The sequence below is a fragment of the Electrophorus electricus genome, chromosome 18, assembly GCF_041902795.1.
Source record: "Electrophorus electricus isolate QZ-2024a chromosome 18, ASM4190279v1, whole genome shotgun sequence".
NCBI lineage: Eukaryota > Metazoa > Chordata > Actinopteri > Gymnotiformes > Gymnotidae > Electrophorus > Electrophorus electricus.
In genome coordinates this window covers 3400309-3418623 of record NC_137514.1, presented here as the reverse complement: position 1 = coordinate 3418623, position 18315 = coordinate 3400309, and the positions used below count along the sequence as shown (strand labels likewise).

At 38.8% G+C, this 18315-nt stretch overlaps 1 protein-coding gene and 1 pseudogene across 2 annotated transcripts in view; one reads left to right on the top strand and one right to left on the bottom strand.

Annotated features, from left to right (window-relative positions):
* Positions 1–18315, top strand: part of LOC118242660 (B-cell receptor CD22-like) — a 127915-nt pseudogene that overhangs the window by 72191 nt on the left and 37409 nt on the right. The gene's annotated exons all lie outside the window — the stretch shown is intronic.
* On the bottom strand, positions 3578–7503 carry LOC118242608 (CMRF35-like molecule 5). Its single transcript, XM_035534582.2, has 3 exons — positions 7432–7503; positions 6959–7276; positions 3578–3810 (listed from the first exon to the last, which is right to left on the bottom strand). The coding sequence occupies exons 1-3, from the start codon at positions 7469–7471 to the stop codon at positions 3791–3793; spliced, it is 378 nt and encodes a 125-aa protein (XP_035390475.2). The 5' UTR covers positions 7472–7503; the 3' UTR covers positions 3578–3790.

Sequence of the window (18315 nt, the reverse complement as noted above, 5' to 3'; positions counted from 1 at the left end):
GCTCAACATACAGCATCAAGTATCCAGAGCCTATCACCCAGAATCTCAGGGTGCTTTGGAACGGATCCATCAAACCTGAGAATATGCTGAGGATGTATTGTTTGGAATCTGATAAAGATTGGGATGAGGGAGTCCCACTTTTGTTATTTGCCATCCGTGACACTGTGAATGAGTCCCTTGGTTAGGGTTAGGGTTAGGGTTAGGCAAAACTGCCATATGAATAAACATGCAAACATTCAATGAACTAAACACATACACAAATAATTGAAAGACCGGCAAAAATACAGGGCACAAGACATGGTTTAAATACACGAACTTAACGAGGGACAGGTTTGGAAAATCAAACGAGGGGCAGAGAAAATGAAACTAAGGCATGGAACCAGGGAGTGCAGGAAAACAGAAGACAGGGAAATCATGACAACAGGGATGCCAGGAGGGTGGTCATTCATGACACATGGGTACCACTGACTATTTGAACGTTCACGCTGCTACCACAGACCATGACAACATTCGCAGTGCTACAACAGACTATGAGAACATTCACGCTGTTACCACAGACTATGAGAAACTTTTCACTGCTATGAGATTTTATAGCTTCCTCCCAGCACCAGCTGTTATACATTATATATTATTTCTGTTATACACATACATCAAAAAACCTTTAGCCATAAATGAAGTAGCTGGCGTGTTCTTCATCATATGTTGGTGCAGATAGTTGTTTGTGCTGCACAGTTGTGTTTCTGCTGTGCATCAGATGGGCCTGATGTATGGCTGGACAATGTTTTGAGATCTCTGTGGTACGCACAAGTGAAAGGAAATCAGGTCTCTCCCCCAAGAGATTCTGCACCCAGAGATTCCACCTCCCTCTACAACTTCAGTCAACTGCAGTGAACACATGAGAGACATACATGCACAAAAAAAACAAAAAAAAACCCCAACAAAAAACAAAAAAAAACATTACTTTCATAAAAGGTCAGGGAATCTTAAATTTATTCATGCAAATCTTAAAATAATCTTCAAACAATCATGTTTAATTATATCGGTATGAGGTAAGGAAATACATTTTAAAATTTCTACAACCGAAACAGCAATATGGCAAATCCTCAAAATTAGATATTTGTGTTATTAAAATTAAATATTTGTGTTATTCCAAAGTCCTGACTGAAAACTGTGGAATTTTACATCATGACCCAGAGCCAGGCAATAAAATATGGTTGTGACACCTTCAGCCATTTCACCCAACAATCTCTCTCTTTCCCTCTCCATCTCTCTCACCCCCCCCCCCCCCACACACACACACACATTTTTCCTGTAGACTGTGTTTTGTGGTTTATTGCTGTTTATTGCTATGGCGATGGTCTCTGTATTGTTTTATCAATGTCTGCAAGAAGAATGAGAGTACAAATGAAAGTGTGCTACAGCAGAAATTAACACACACATACATACCACACCCTGATGCAAACATATAGACACACACACACACACACACACACACACACACACACACAAGCAGCCATGCATTTAAATAGTTCAATAATCCTCCTCACTAATACATTTCATTCTAGCACATTTTTCTTTAAGTAACTTCATACTAATTTAGGACCTGCCAGTCATTCTGTTTGTCAGTTCTAATGGTATAACTATATAGTTATAGTTATGGTTTATAAACATATAGTTATAATAATGGAGAAACTAATGGATTCTGTATGCAATTGGTGATTTCATGCTGCACTGTATTTTCTTCAGGTCAGTTTCCTTCACATAACTTGTTCACTGTACTATATTTCTTCTGTTGTTTCCTACATTTTATACATGATGTCACCACCTTTCAGCGTACTGCTGAAATAAGAATATTTACTCTTTTAAAAAATATTTTAATCATCTTGAGCACCACTTTAAAAGCTCATCCCAAATTTGTTGTACAGAAATCTCAAATATTTAAAATGTGAACATTTTACAGACATTTTTAAAAGTTTTTCTTTTATTTATTATTTTCCCTCATGAGCTGTTCACTATGTGGTTTGTAAGCACAAAGAAAGGTGTTTCCCCATCTAGTGGGGAACAATGAAACTCTTGGATGTTTTGTGCTACTGAGCCACGGTGGTGTGGACATCACGTGACCTCAGAGCCCTTTGCACATAATGATGGTTCAATAGAGCCACTGAGGGTTTAGCCCCGCCCACTGCTGCTGCCAATACGGCACAACATTCTAAGCACATTATTTACATTGTAATGCCTTATTTACATCATTTACATCAAATATGGCCATCACAATTCAGATCTAGATACTGAATGACTTCAAGTACAAAGATAAAACACTGGCTCAAACACAAACAAAGCTGTAACTTTGCACACATTTTAATTAAATCAAATATCCATGATCATGTTGCCAGTCTGATTCAGCTCACCAGTGCTGTCCAGAGTACTGATCTGTTACATGTCTGATGGTCGGTGTGAAGATTTGCTTTTTGTTCTGTCATCATATAGAGACATGTGTCCCTCATTTATCCATCTCACACTCTATTTAACTGATGTTTATAAGACAGGATAATGTTAGAATAGCAACATCTCATGTATGTCCCTTTTAGTGGCATATTAAGTGCCAGGATATGCAGTGATTATTAATAATTGTTATTTGATTAGAATATTTATCAGATTGTTCATAATTGACCCTCATGCTGTGGAAAGTCCACTAGAAAGTCTGGCATGTAAGAAGAGCCGTAAACCTCAGCTGCAGTTATTCAAAAGAAAAGACCCCAAGTGGACACTGCATAAAATTATAGATTGGGAGCTCAGACATCATCTTTGCCTGATCTTCTCAGTCATTCTGACAGTTTTATGTGTTCAGATGTTTGCAGTGACCTACTAGTTTCTCAGGAAGAAATCTACAGTCTTCTTTACTTAACAGTCATGCTCCACTTAGGTGAGCTTTAAGTAGATCAGAAGTTTGTCTCTGAAAAAATGTTAAAACCATAGAAGGTATATGCTTTAAACATAATATATTAACAATGAAAATAAAGCAATCGTCCCTTCACTCGTGAATTATATCATCCACTTTCTCTCTCCTACTCTTCCCCCACTTTCTAGCTCAGAACAGCACAGGCTCCGTGACAAATACAGGCTGGCTGGCCTTATATTCTTGTAAATAATTGATTGGTTGATTGATTGTATGATTCTTATTGTGGCTTCTAGAAGCATTCAAATGATCCAGGCAGAATCCACACAAACATGCTGCTGTTTCTCTGCACCCGTACCACTGACAGTGCTGCAGCTAACAGACAGGGCAGCACACTGGTGACTTGTACTTCCAGCTCTCAGCCCCAGCCCCTCCCCCTCTCCCTTACACAGTCTTCATAAAAACATGAAAGAATGCAAGCCTAGACCCATCCTGTGACATGATTAACAGTGGAATATTCACACGAGTCCTCCTTGGAGGTCTCACTGGTCACAGCATCATTAAAATTGTGTGCATTTTTATAAAACTGATGTATAAGTTTGAGCTTCAGCAAACAACCCTTCAGACTGATTTGTATCACACACTGAGGAATCAGAGTATATTTTGGGTAAAAGAGCCATACCGTAAGTGTTCTGATCAGGAGAGTTTGATGATAGTGGAGCAGTAGCAGAAACAACATATGAAAAATTACAGGGGTTTGTGGATAAATGGGTGTTGGCATAAACAGTTTGGGAGGAATCACAGGGGTTTGTGGGTAGATTGACAGTAGAGTAGGCTGTAGGAGCTCCAGCGTCTGAGACAGAATGACTTCTGGTGTCTTTAATCTCCTCACTGTCACAGACAGAAAGTGGAACCTGAGTGAAGAGAAAAAGAATTTAGCAACAATATATTGTTTTTTTTTTCTTCTGTATATTCCCTCTTATATACACACATATATATCTGAAGCCTTCCGGGAGTAAAAGTAGTCAAAATTGCAGTGAAGTACTCAAGGTTTCCAGAAAAAGGAAGTTTCAGACAGAGATCCTTCATCAGCTGTGCTAGAAAAGCACTTCTGAGGAGGTGATATCAGTTTGTCAGAAAGAGTTGATGTTTAAGTCATACCATTCTTTCCATGCGTTTCTAAAACTCTGAGAGTGTAGATAAATTATTTTTTCTTCGAAAAGAGATGAAAACAGTAGAACTACTTGTTCCTCCTGCCTATTTAAACCACAATAAAGTTGTCACCATCCCCAGTTTAAATTCTACAGAACTGGATCTGATACATGCAGTAAAATACAAACGCAGTGGGTGTAAACAAACGGGGCTTCCAAAAACATGGTCACAAAACAGTCACACATCAGCAACAGCTTGAGGGACACACAATACATAAAAGATCAGTGACAAAAACATCAGAGAGGGACCAGAGTCAAAGAACAAAAACAGGTCAGCACACAGGAAAGGCAAAAACAGAGAAAACTCTCAGTACCCATTGAGTAAACCTTGGTGATACTTCACAGAGCATGAACTGACAAAGGCTGATATACACACACACACACACACACACACACACACACACACACACACACACACACACACACAGAAACAGCAAACATGTGCACATGAATAGTAATCAGGAGGTCTTGAACGAGGAAGTGGGATGTGATTGGTGGGATTACAGGTTCGGCAGGGAGCACCCAGTGCTTTAGAATCAAATTCTCTGGAGAAATCTGTACTATCAAAAGATTTAAAATTTGTACGTACAAAGCCTCCTACTAATGAATGTAAGTCCATTACTGGCATTTAATATTTGGCTATATAATCATATTTTAATAAGGAGTATTTATTAATATCTGCAAAAAGGTTATTGGTAACATACATTTCAATAAAGCAACTAAATAATTAATCTACTAAATGAGTAATACTCTGCACTTAAAAATTTTAATAAACAGAGTGATATTGTTATTAAATGATATGAGTTTTATAGTTATACAATATTTGGATAGCTGTGGATTTCCTAAGGGAGTCATAGGTAATGCCTTTGCTTGTGATTTACCTGTTCAGAGGTTGGATGCACTGACCAGTAATAGTCTGCTGTTGGGTATGGGTGGAGCCAAATTTCATATTTATTATTATGGTTTAGTATATATTACAAATCTGAAAGTTTATCATAAGTTAGTATATATTTAAAAAAGTAAGTTTTTTTGTTTTGTTTTGTTTTCCTACTGAACCTACAATACATGAATCAGTTTGTTTGGCCAAGAGCAGATTATCTTACATCAGCTCTGGCAGTGTAGTTACTTGCTTACTTTACTTAGCAGTTCACCTACACACTGCTCACTGCTTAGTCAGCCTGTGTATCACTCAAAAGTCATAAAGCACTAACTAGTTATTCTAAGCAAAGGTGCTGAGCCACTATTTGAGTGTAGAAGACACAGATGCTGCAGAGCATGTTTGACTGGGAGGAGATTATGTACAATATGTACCACTGGCAGGTAGTGGAAGTGTCTGATATGGAGAAATGCTGAAGTGCAGAAGAAAGAGCTGGAGGGTGAAGGCAACAGTGGTTCCCGTGGTAATCGAAGCACTAGGGGCTGTGACCCCAAAACTGCGAGACTGGCTCCAACAGATCCCAGGAACAACATCCGAGATCTCGGTCCAGAAGTGTGCAGTCCTGGGAATGGCTAAGATATTATGCAGGACTCTCAAATTTCCAGGCATATAATAGTACATATACAATATTATTTTTTTGTTTGTTTTTAGTTTTTAGTTCAAGCCCCACTCCTGTCAAGTTGGCACTCTTGGGCCCCTGAGCAAGGCCCTTAACCCTCAAGTTGTACTCAGTCATAACTGTAAATTGCCTTGGATAAAGCTAAATGTAAATGCTGTCTGTTCTTTCAAGACCATTCAGAGTTTGAACATTAGATGGTGTCAAGAGCAGCAGGTCTGACATGGAGTATAAGTTAGTGCACAAGACAAGCTAATAAGAGATAAACATAAGTTAATCAATGAAATGATAAATGAGTATGGGCAGCAACAGGCTGTCACTGTTAGACACACTGGGGCCTAATAAACCCCATTTCTTACCAATGAAAGTGGAGCAGATGCACACTGTTACATCTAAAAATGGCGATTTCTTTAGTACAAGCAGTTAAATGTCAAAGATATTTAACATAATTAGTGATTATGTGGAATATCTCTCTCTCTCTCTCTCTCTCTCTCTCTCTCTCTCTCTCTGTGTTTCCTACCTTTTGATGTCTTCTTCTTTTTCTTTATTTTTTGCAGCATTATTACACACACCAGAAGAATGATTGTCATTATGACCAAAACCACAAATAAAATAATGAAGGATCCTAGTAAAGCATTAGAGAGGAGAGCACAGATCTCAGTCTCTGGTAGAACAACAGGGGCCACATATACTACATAGAATTTATATGAAATCATATGTGCATGCAATACTGCTATTTCTGCTAGTTTGTCCTTAGAGAAAATAGAACTGATCTGATTCAGTGTAACTACATGTCACATTTTGCGGTCATAGCAAGTCAGAATCTTCTCTAATTCCACAACACAAAATAGCAGGTATATATGGTCTGGAAGCCTTTCACATACATTGTGGGTACAGGCCTTTATAGATACAAGTTCAAGTTCAAGTGGTTTTATCGTCATGTCAGCTATATACAAGTACACAACAAAAATGAGACAATGTCCCTCCAGGACCATGGAGCAACATAAAAACAACAGTGCAACAGACAACATGCTACACAAGTGCAAACAGTCCGATATTGTGCAAAATGTCATTAAATAAACATTAAATAAACAATAATAAATACAGGACAGGACAAATACAAAATACATTTATGAACTTGAAAAAATCATGCTTTTTATGTTGAACATTTGTATATTTTGTATTATAAATCCCAACATCACATAACTGCCTCAGTTAATCATCATCATCATCATCATCATCATCATCATCATCATCATCATCATCATCATAATTGTCCTTATCTGCTCATCACTCACCTACTTTAACCACTAACAGAAACTCTGTGTAGTGATCACGCACTTTCTGCTGTGTCGCACACCAGTATTTTCCTCCATCCTCTGATCTCAGATCAGTGATGGTGACAGTGAAGACTCTGGCTGCTGTGTCATCATTCAGAGAGAATCTCTCATCTTTAGCAGTTTTAGAATCAACAGGGATGTTTTTAGTCTGGAAAGTATAACACTCTCCTCTGCAGAGGTACTTCAAGTGGGTTTCATATCCAGACTTATAGGGGCATCTGATCTGAACTGAACGGCCCTTGTATCCAGTTACTGTAGTTACAGCAGGAGTTCCAGCTGTAAAATAAATCATTGTGTTAGTAATGTACAGTACATGCAGAAGATCCACTGTTATGACTATTCACTTCACTACCAAGTCCCTCTCTGTGTGGCAGGTAAACTAATAATGTGCTGAACCTGTCTGATGATAGTGAGCAGTAAATGGAACTCACCTGGGAATAGACTGGACAAGACGAGTATAAGTGTCCACATGTTGAACTGGGTGGTGAGAGTTCTGTGAGAACTGTCTCATAGTCTGACACTTCCCCCTTCAGTCCTCATCACTGCTTAAAGTGGTGTGTGTAACCAATCACCGCCTCTATTCTCTCTCATTTTTTCAGAGCTCTTCTCTCTGTCTTTGGATTTCTCATTTCTTTCTCTTTTCTCTCTTTTTATCTTTCTTTCAGAGTGTGACTGAACTGAGTTCACTGAGAGTGTGACGTAGTCCAAGATCAGGTGTAGTATATATCTGGAGAGCCATCACCTAAGTCCTAATGTGACCTCACACACAGTGGTGAACACACTGATGTTAAACAATGATGTGAAGGAAGTCTTGGACATGTTTTGTCCAGGTGTTTTATAAACAATATACATGTTCAGAAAAACAAAAAACCCACAGTGAGCTCCTGCCACTTCCTTTTTCTTTTTCTCAGACTCATTTCTAAACCTCCCTGCACCTTTTCCTGTGTGTGTCATTATTTCAATATCAACCGTTTCAATATATAACAGCCAGAACTAATACTTTACATTAAATCACAGGCAGCAACTGTATTGTCTGTGCCTGTGCTGCTATGTCAAACATTGAGTTCTCAGAGGCTGTCACAATTGCTGCAACTTCTCCATTACTGCAACTTCTCTATTTGTAGGTTGGTTTGTTTGTTTCCATGTAGATTAAAAGTTTCATGTTTTATTTGCATTACAACGAGCTGCAAAGTTCTTGCATAAAACCTCCAACTCCAGGCTCATCTTGTTCAGGTTAAAAGCGCTAGGTGGGAACATTTTATTTTCAACTTTATTTTGCATTTTAAACATTTTGCTCTGTATTTCATGTTGATCTAATAAGTAGAGCAACCAGAACAAATACTGCACATTAGACCAACACAGCAACTGCATTGTCCGTATCTGTGTTGTTATGTCATACACTGAGTTCTCAGATGCTTTCACAGATGCTGTGCAACTTCTCTAAAACAGCCTGCAGTAATGATGCACTCAGCTTATTTACTTGTTTATCTCCACTGAGGTTAAAAAGTCTCATGTTTTTTTTTGACACATTGTCACAAATAAGGAGCTGTACAGTTATCGGTAGCTGGTTCCACAGTTGTATGCTCTGCTGCTCTTGTGGTAAGAAGGTTTTCTGCACACTGGCATTGCTAAATTGGGTCCTCTGTCGGGTCCCCTCTGACCTGTATCAATTTTACCCAGTAGAGTTTAATGTATCCAAACTTCAAACTTTCACTTATCTGACACATTTATATAGTACCTTTCTCAAACCCAAGGACTCTTTACAGACAGGAACCAGCTTTGTACAATCAAATCACTCACATACCTATGAAAAACAGGAGCCAATTTATGCAAAGCTTACTCTCAATCAGAAACCACAGTCCCCTGGGGGACTGTACCCCCTAGGGGAAGGGGAGGAGGTTAAGATAGTCCCACTTAGTCAAAGGTCCATGCCACAGTACAGCATACCAGTACTGCCATCTAGAGTTCAGTGAGCATCACTGCAGCTGCAGTACGAGTATGTCTACACATTTCATCTCTGAGTACAACAGGCTTGTCACCATAGACTGTATACCCTAATAATGTATCATGTGTTTCTGGGGAAAAATAACACAGTAAAATGAGGTTTTACTTGTGTGTTTTTTCCTCAGTTACTCCACGTCTGAATGGTGTGAGCACAATGAATGATTCAGTGTTTACTCTTCCTGTCGTCTGTCTGTCATGATTGGCCCCTTCCTACCATCTACCTCCATCGTCTTTTTTCATTGTTTCATTTTCTCCGTTCCTGTTCCGGTCCTTGTTTTGGTTTTTGCTGTCTCATTTAAGTCACCTGTTTCTTGTGAGTTCTCACTTCTACTTGTGTATATATACCCTGTGTTTTTTCAAGTCTTGTTGCTGGTCTTTGTTAATCTATTCCTTGTATGTGGTTTCTCTACCTGTGGTAACTGTATTTCTAGCCTGTTATGTGTTCGCTTGTTTAGTTCACACTGCTGCTTGTGTACTATGTATGCCTGGGCTCTCTGTGTTGTCTGACCTTGGAGTGTGATATTGACCTTCATCTTGCATTTGCCCCTACTAAATTTCACTCTCTTCAGCAAATGCATCTGCCTCCCTAGCACTCCATGTTACACTGTCAGTTTTTCTGTCTAATCATCACTGTCAGGTTTCGTCTCTCTCTATGTACGCTTTTCTCTGTCTGCTTCTCAGTCTTTATATTTCTAACACTCTTTTTGTATTTTTGACTGTGACTTTTCTAACTTTTGTAGTCTGGCGATAGTTTGAACTTACCCTGCAGTCAGAATGTAGCAGCCACCTAATTTCTAATGAATAAAATGTACATGAGTCAAGCTCCTACAGATCTGTAACACATTTGAATCCACTCAAGTTATCGAGAGAGGAAATTTTAAGTTATTTATTTTTTACTAATGTTCAGAAATCACCTGAATGAACTTACCTTGCCCAGTAAACTCCTGTAAATTCCTGTTTTTATAGAATGTTTTTATTACCTATATTCAAGCATTTACTCAGATGATAAATAATAACAATTTGATCTAATTTATAACATTGATGCCACAGTAATGCATAGTATGTGAGGAAATGGAAGTAGTAATCTTATTCATTCATAATTTATATTATTATAATTTATCAGAAAATGTATTTACAATAAAATATTGTTCATATGGATTCATTATTCATATTCAAATGGATATACGTAAATTAATCCAGTTGAATAAATAATGTCAGAAGGCTTGACTCATACAATTATAAACTGAGAGCATACAAGATCATAGGTAGTGATCAAAGAAAAAACTTTTGTGATGTAGAATTTTATTTTATTTTATTTTATTTTATTTATTAGCCATGGTGTGGAAATATTTTAGTTTATCATCAATTGTATTGAAGTGATTTATGCACATGTGTGATGGTGACTACGTTAAATGTCAGTGAAGTCCTTTGTGCCTGAAATGCAGAACCAGATTTTCTGCTCATTGTATTTTACTTTACGGTTGTTAGATTGTATTAATAAACCTGTAATTTGCCATGACACAGTGATGTTGTTTTTTAAAGGGCCTAAAGTGGTACCTGTTACAACAGACTCCCTTGTAAATATGCTCTGGTCAGTTCAGCAGGAGTAGGGTGTGGCTGCCATTTGCGCTGAACTGGGTGTGTGTGTCTGTGATTTTGGAATAAATAAGTACTGAGGGAAGTGTTTTGTGTTATACAGAGTTTAAAATATACAGTCACCTTCTCCTATTTTCCCTCACTTTGTCATTTTTCTTTAATTCAGAAGCAAACACACACACACACACACACACACACACACACACGTACACACACACACACACATATATATGCGCATGCACACACATACACATACAGTAGGCATACGTTTCACATAATTTCTTGTTACAGTCTGTCCTAGACACCCTGTTATTAGATCCACTTGGACAATTTCTTGTAGCTGTTAAAAGGTTTTTTACAAATGAAAACCTTTAATATATCAGAAAGCATATTAATATAAAAAGCATATTATTTCCACCAGATGACACTGTTTCCTCCTGAACTCATCAGGTAAATTCCACTGCCACAAAAACAGAACAAACAGAATAACATTTACATACATGATACATGTATATTATTATATTATTACTGAGAGTCCTGTGTGCAGAAACAGCTCACTGGCAAACGTTCCTTTGAGAGTTTTAAACAGTGCAGTGCTGCCAGCTCCACAAGTTGAGTAAGGAGATCTGAATACCTACAAATATTTACACTTCTCCTCCTCACACTTACCCTGAGTGTTGTCTTCTCCCCACACTTACTCTGAGTGTCTTTTCCTCACACTTTCCTACACTGCCAGCCTCCATGGACCCACTGCAGTTTGCATACCGCCACATCAGCTCCACTGAAGACGCAATTGTACATCTGCTCCACACCACACTGACCCACTTGGACAAATGGAGGGGTAATTATGTTAAAATGCTGTTTGTAGACTACAGTTCAGCATTTAACACCATCATCCCCTCCCTACTCACTACTAAGTTGGAGGATCTAGGACTGCATACATCCCTGTGTGACTGGATCTCCAACTTCCTAACAGACAGACCACAATCAGTACGGGTGGGCAACTGTGTCTCATCCACCCTCACCCTCAGCACTGGAGCTCCTCAGGGTTGTGTCCTAAGCCCCCTGCTCTACTCACTGTACACCTACAACTGCACAGCCACTTCCAGCTCCACCATCATTGTCAAGATGTTAACGACACAGTTGTCATGGGTCTGATCTCGGACAATAACGAGAAGGCCTACCTGGAGGAGATTAAACACCTGGAAAAGTGGTGCCAGGAAAATAATCTCCTCCTAAATATCAGCAAGACAAAGGTGATCGTGGATTGCAGCAAGAAGCAGGAGCGGCACTACCAACCTGTGAGGATCAGTGGAACCACGGTGGAGAGAGTAGATAATTTCAGGTACCTTGGTGTTCACATCTCGCAGGACCTGTCCTGGTCCCGTCACACCAACTCCCTGGCAAAGAAGGCTCGTCAGCATCTTTACCACCTCAGACGCCTAAAAGACTTCAGACTGCCCTCCAAGGTACTGCGGAACTTCTACACCTGCACTATCGAGAGCATCCTCATGGGGAACATCACAGTCTGGTATGGGAACGGCACCAAGTAGGACAGACAAGCACTCCAAAGAGTGGTGCATTTAGCAGAGCGCATCACTCATATGGAACTTCCTGACCTGCAGAGCATTTATTACAAGCAGCGCCAGACCAAGGCCAGGAGGATTGTGAAGGACCCCACCCATCCCAACAATAGGCTCTTCTCTCTGTTGAGGTCAGGGAAGCGCTTTCGCTCCCTGATGACCAAGACAGAGAGACTGAAGAGGAGCTTCTTCCCACAGGGCATTTGGACACTGAATCAGGGAAACTCCTCAACTGTGGGGACCACCACTACCATGTAACTGTAAATATTCAATTGTAAGCTGGAATTGTACATTGTGTACATACATTTATACATATCCATATATAGATTGTACATTGTGTATATAAACATATTATACATATATTGTACATATATTGTACATATATATATATATATATATATATATATATATATATATATATATAGATAGATAGATAGATAGATAGATAGATAGATAGATAGATAGATAGATAGATAGATAGATAGATAGATAGATATTTCCCTATACACCCCTGTTGTTTTGGGGTTTTTTTTCCCACAGTTTGGACAGAGCACTCTCAAACCATTTCACTGCGAGTTATACTGTTTATGACAAGTTATACTGTGTATGACTTGAACACTTTCCCTGAGTGTTGTCTTTTCCTCACACTTACTCTGAGTGTCTTCTTTGCTTCAAACTTAGTCTGTGTGTTTTCTCCTCACACTTACTCTGAGTGTCGTCTTCTCACGATTACTCTGTGGCTTACACCTCCCCAAGTCAGCTGTGCATAGACTGTTATGATAGATATGCAGTTTCTAAGGGAAGAGTTTTTCCTGAGTTCTCAACTGTTTGCAGCCTTTAAATGGATGATTAAATGAGCCGTTGTTCAGTCTTATGTGTTGCTCTGTTGATGACTGTGGACAGACTGGGTTTTTTGGTTACACTTAGAAGGTCATGTTGGAGTAAATCATAGAGTCCTCAGCTTCATTAGAGATCAGTGGGTGGGTTGTGCTTTGCTGAGACACGTTTACAGTTAAATTTACAGTTACAGTTAATAGGTTATAGATGGGGTTTCTCTCACACCCATACACACACATCCTACATGAACTTCTGTTATTCTGAGAATGTCATGTACACTTGCAGGAACCCAGACATCCAGAGACAGAACTCAAGAAATAACGATGTAACAACTAATAACATAATTACAGAAATAATGGTCAGTGTTGTGCAGAAATACTGGTTGCTGGGTCCTATAAAGTCTTCAGCATGGCTACAGTAATAACGGCAGTGTTCTCATTTAGGCCTCTCTCAGTTCCTCAGTTAAATGGGCTTCATTACGATGGTGCATTCCAAAGTCAGGGAATTGAAAACTACTACTGCATTACCCCTACGGTTCCACTGACTTGATTTTTAACTATCTAGAAGATATCAAGTCCTGAATGGGTAATCATTTCTTGTCCTATCAGTTAAGGTCAAACACTATATCAAGAACCAAGGTGTCAAATTTGGCTATGATGTAAGCTTTAAATGCCATATTGTCCCCAGAACAGTGTTCATTTTTGTAATGTAGCCTCACAACAACTGATAGTGAAAATCTCCATGCATTTGTATCTTCACGTCTGTACTACTGTAATGCAATGATTGGACATCTGTACTACTGTAATGCAATGATTGCATGTCTGGACTATTGTAATGCACTGCTCCCATGTCTCCCTATGAATGCTATTTCAAGCCTACAGAGGGTTCAAAATGCAGCAGCCAGAGTACTATCATGTGCAAAGATGAAAGATTTACATCTACATTTACAAGAGTTGCACTGGCTACCTGTGTCATCTAGAATTGAATTTATAATACTACTGCTTACTTTCAAGTGCTTACATGGTCTTGGCCCTCTATATCTCAGTAGTATGATCATGAGGCACACACCGTCAAGGGCCCTAGATCAGCTGATAAAAACATGCTGATGGTGCCCAACACCTGACTATAGAGCTCTGAGGCTGCTGCTATGGCCCCAAACTCTGAAATTCTCTCCTAGATGACCTGAAGGACAAGATGGCTTAAAACACTTTCAAGAAGAAGGGTACTTTGGCTGTCAATGCAGCTGCACTTTGATGGGTGGAAATGCAGCTTTAAATTCTTTAAATTGTCTTTAAGTTTATTTTCTTTGTAATTTACCTTCTTGGTGAGGTTATAGATCTTAGGATGCAATAAGCTTTATTATACCTCTATTCATTCTATTTTCTGTAAAGCACTTTGTAAACTGTGTTTAAGTAAAGGCTATACAAAAAGTTTACAATTATTATTATTATTGTTGTTGTTGTTCTTGTTTACATTTACAACTAAATGTCATAAATGTAAATATTATTATTATTATTATTATTATTATTATTATTATTATTATTATCTTATATGGGAGTGTCAGCCTACTCCCTGTCTTTCACAGAATATGTCTTCAGCAATGAGGTGACTTATTTGGAAATGCTTGTCAGTAAATTAATTTATAGATCACTATAAACTATGTGCGTGGGTGTCCCAGACTAGGGAGAGGGAACTCTCCTACCATGTATATACACTTCTATCTTTTAATTAGTAACCTGTAGTTTCTGAAATGGTCATCCTCAAATTCCTCATCTGATAATTCATTGATTACTTGTGATAACATACAATCCATCTACTTGCAAGCATGTATTTACATATTTCTGGCACTCTGTATATAATTTGCCTTGTTAAAATTGTTTCACTCTAATAATAAGTTTGACTAAGTAAAACATGTGGTCAAATGTCTACATTTTCTCATTGTCTTTTGTAAGAGGAGGGCATTGTTAGGACACCAGATATGTTTAATAATAAATAGTAAACATCACTGGTTTGTTGGCAAGTGGGAATTTATATATTTTTTTATTTCTAAACTGGAGTTTTTATAGTAAATAAAATACCTGCTGATCAACATACAGTATGGATAAAAGAATCAGTATTAGTCTCCAAAATTCATACAAAGTATATTGATCCCTCTATTTCACTGCTTCAGTCTTGAATATAATGCTACAAATCGTTCACTAAAAATGTTCAATATGGTATCCACTCACCAGTCACTCTCAGGTAGATCTGTGCGATATAAACCTTGTACCCATGATCAGATTCCCAGTCTGATTCAGCTCCACACCAGTATGTACCAAAGTCCTGTACTGTTACGTTTCTGATAGTTACAGTCAGCATTTGCTTTGCTCTGTCATCATACAGTAAACTGTTTCCCTCATTTATCCATCTTCTACTCTCTGTAATTGATGTTTTATAAGTACAAACAGCAGTGTCCACACTCTTGTAGAGAAACATAGGGTCACTTCTGGTGGATTCTGAGAAACTGCAGCTGATGTTTACAATTCCTCCTACATAGAGAGTCTCACTCATAGAATTTCCACAGCATGAGTCTGTCAAAAAACATTGAGAAGAAGCCCTAAGATGTTAAGAGTGGCAGGTCAGTGCTGAAAGTCCTTGAGTAGTAATCAGAAGGTTAGTGGTTCAAGCCAAGTGACTGTTGGGATCCTGAGCAAGGCCCTTAACCTTCAGCTGCTCAAGTTGTACTCAGTCATAATTGTAAGTTGCTTTGGATAAACGTGTCAGGTAAATGTGAATCTTTTAAATCTTGCACCTGATGCACACATAATTTCCCATAGTTCACATTATCAGGGCTAAAGTGTAAATCAATAGCTCCTCACTTCCTTTTACATTGAGCTTCAATTCAGTGTAGGTGAGCAGTTGACACATTAACAGAACACTGGTATGTTCCAGTGTCATTTACACTTAGCTCTCCGATAAACACATTGAAGAATCCTGGACTTCTGTTATCTTTAATTGAGAATCTGTCCTTATGCGTCCAATCACTGTTTGGATTTGTTGTTATTTCACCTAAACACCACTGATCCTTACCAGTCTTACAGAAATATTTCAGTTTGGTTTTGCATTCATCCTCATATCTGCACTTCATGGTGACTCCTACCCTGCATATGCAGTCACTATTTTAGAGGCCACACCACCTGCCAAAAGCATATTGACATCACACTGTTATAATGAGTCCTGTATGAGAGCTTGGATCTTCACCCTCCCTGAAGTTGGTCATAAATATGTAACGGCCCGAGTGCTGCAGGACGCACAGACTCCCTGGACAGTGACAAACGTTTATTAACATACAACGGTGGCACTGACACATAACATAAACACCAACACTGAAAAAAGGAACAAACAAAGATAATGCAAACAGATGCAATGACTGACAACTAAGCACACACCCCTACAGCAGTTTAAATACAGACAACATAACAAGACTAAACAGCTGCAGGTGTGTGCTAAGCAACATGGGCGTGGTTACAAACGAGACAAACAATTAACTCCCACTGCACACGGCGGGCCGCACCACGTGACAGTGAGAGGGGATCGTTCTGTGATCAAATAATGCTGGAAGAGGTAGTATGATGAAGAAGAGCAGTAATGGAGGACATGGATGAAAACTCACCTGCCTTCACCTTCAGTTTCACTGGTCTGTATGTGTCTGTCCATCTCTCTATATCCACTCCACACTGGTAGGTTCCAGACTCCTCCACTGTGAGGTTTCTCATTACCACCCAGAAGACTTTAGCACTGGTATTATCATGCAGAGAGAATCTGCCTTCATGCACCCATGTGTGTTTCGCTCCATTTTTTAATTTGCAGAATTATTTATTGTTTGTTTCATAACCTTCCTCATATTTGCATTTGATCCTGACTCCTCCTCCTGAATATGCTGTCACTTCATTGGTGGACTCGTCACTGCAATACATGCCATACATTCATGTAACTACAGTCCTCCTTTGTTCCTAAAATCTCTACAAAGACTTAATTATCATCCAGATTACACAATTGATGTCATGAAACTGGGAGACTCTTCCTCTCTAAATGTATACCCCAGCCAACCCCTCATTTGATACTGATGGGATTTAGAAGTGTCTGGTAGAGGATGAAGATGAGGAGGATCTCCATTATGAGGATCACAGATATCCAGACATATTGCAGGTCATGTAGCTCAGTGATTGGTCTCTGTATCTGCACTATTCAACTATCGCAACTAATAAAAATATACTGTGAGGCAACAGCTTGATCAGCCTGTAGTTGGAGCTGTACATAAGTGAATTTATGAAAGTGTGAGGTTAGATATGTACATGTAACAGTGAATTAACTGGAAAAGAACTGAAACAGAAGGAAACGTACACAAGTGTAATAATAATTGCTGGTTAACCTTTTAAAGTAAGAGAGACTTGGAGAATGCACTAAAATACGTCATGGCACATCTTTAGCCCATGAAGCCAAAACATATGTTTGTTCACTTGAATGTTATGAGCTTAAATGTTATGAAAGGTAGTGTTATGAATGTTATAAACATACATTGTATGAAGGGCAGTGGGTAGCTCAGTGGTTAAGGTACTTGATGTGTAATCATAAGGTTGCTGGTGCAAGCCCCACTGATGCGAAGTTGCTACTGTTGGGTCCCAATAATTGTAAGTTGCTTTGGATAAAAGTGTCAGCTAAATGCCATACATGTAAAATGAACTCATTGGAGATCACTTCCTTTCAAACTCAGCTCGACACAATTACCTCATCCAAGTTGGAGATGCAGATCTCTCTCTCTTACTGGGCCAAAACAGGAACTGAGCATTCTATCATGAACTAGTTAATAAGCGGGTGAAACACAGTGCATTTTTATATAAAAAGGAAAAGTTATTTTAAAAACCCAGTCAAGTTTTTATGTACCCATTCATTTATTGTAGAACTTTAATGACTAAATAACATAAATGACTATCATTTGATCTTTTATGTTGATCTGTTATGAAACATGAAATCGATGCAGTGTTGTGTAGTCTGGCTGTGCAGTTTTGAATCCATGATTGCTATAATTTCTGCAAACCAACAGGTGTCACTGTTTTGGTGTTTGCTTTAAATGCACAACTGCTTTGACTCTTTTACCTGCCCAATCATGTGGAAGTCCCTCTAAGCCTCACAAAGCCTCATCTGACAATCCCTACTGGTCATGTCTGTCAGCAGTGTCCTTAGGAAGACACACACAAGAAAAAGAAAATGTGTCCAGGACTGGAACTCCTGTACTGGAGTGAAATCACAGGATTG

Coding starts and splice junctions, on each gene's coding strand:
- LOC118242608 (XM_035534582.2), bottom strand. CDS start 7,471: ATGTGGACACTTATACTCGTCTTGTCCAGTCTATTCCCAG. Junction 7,277..7,431: donor CTTGTCCAGTCTATTCCCAG/GTGAGTTCCATT, acceptor TTTATTTTACAG/CTGGAACTCCTGCTGTAACT. Junction 3,811..6,958: donor TCTGTTAGTGGTTAAAGTAG/GTGAGTGATGAG, acceptor CTCTTCACTCAG/GTTCCACTTTCTGTCTGTGA.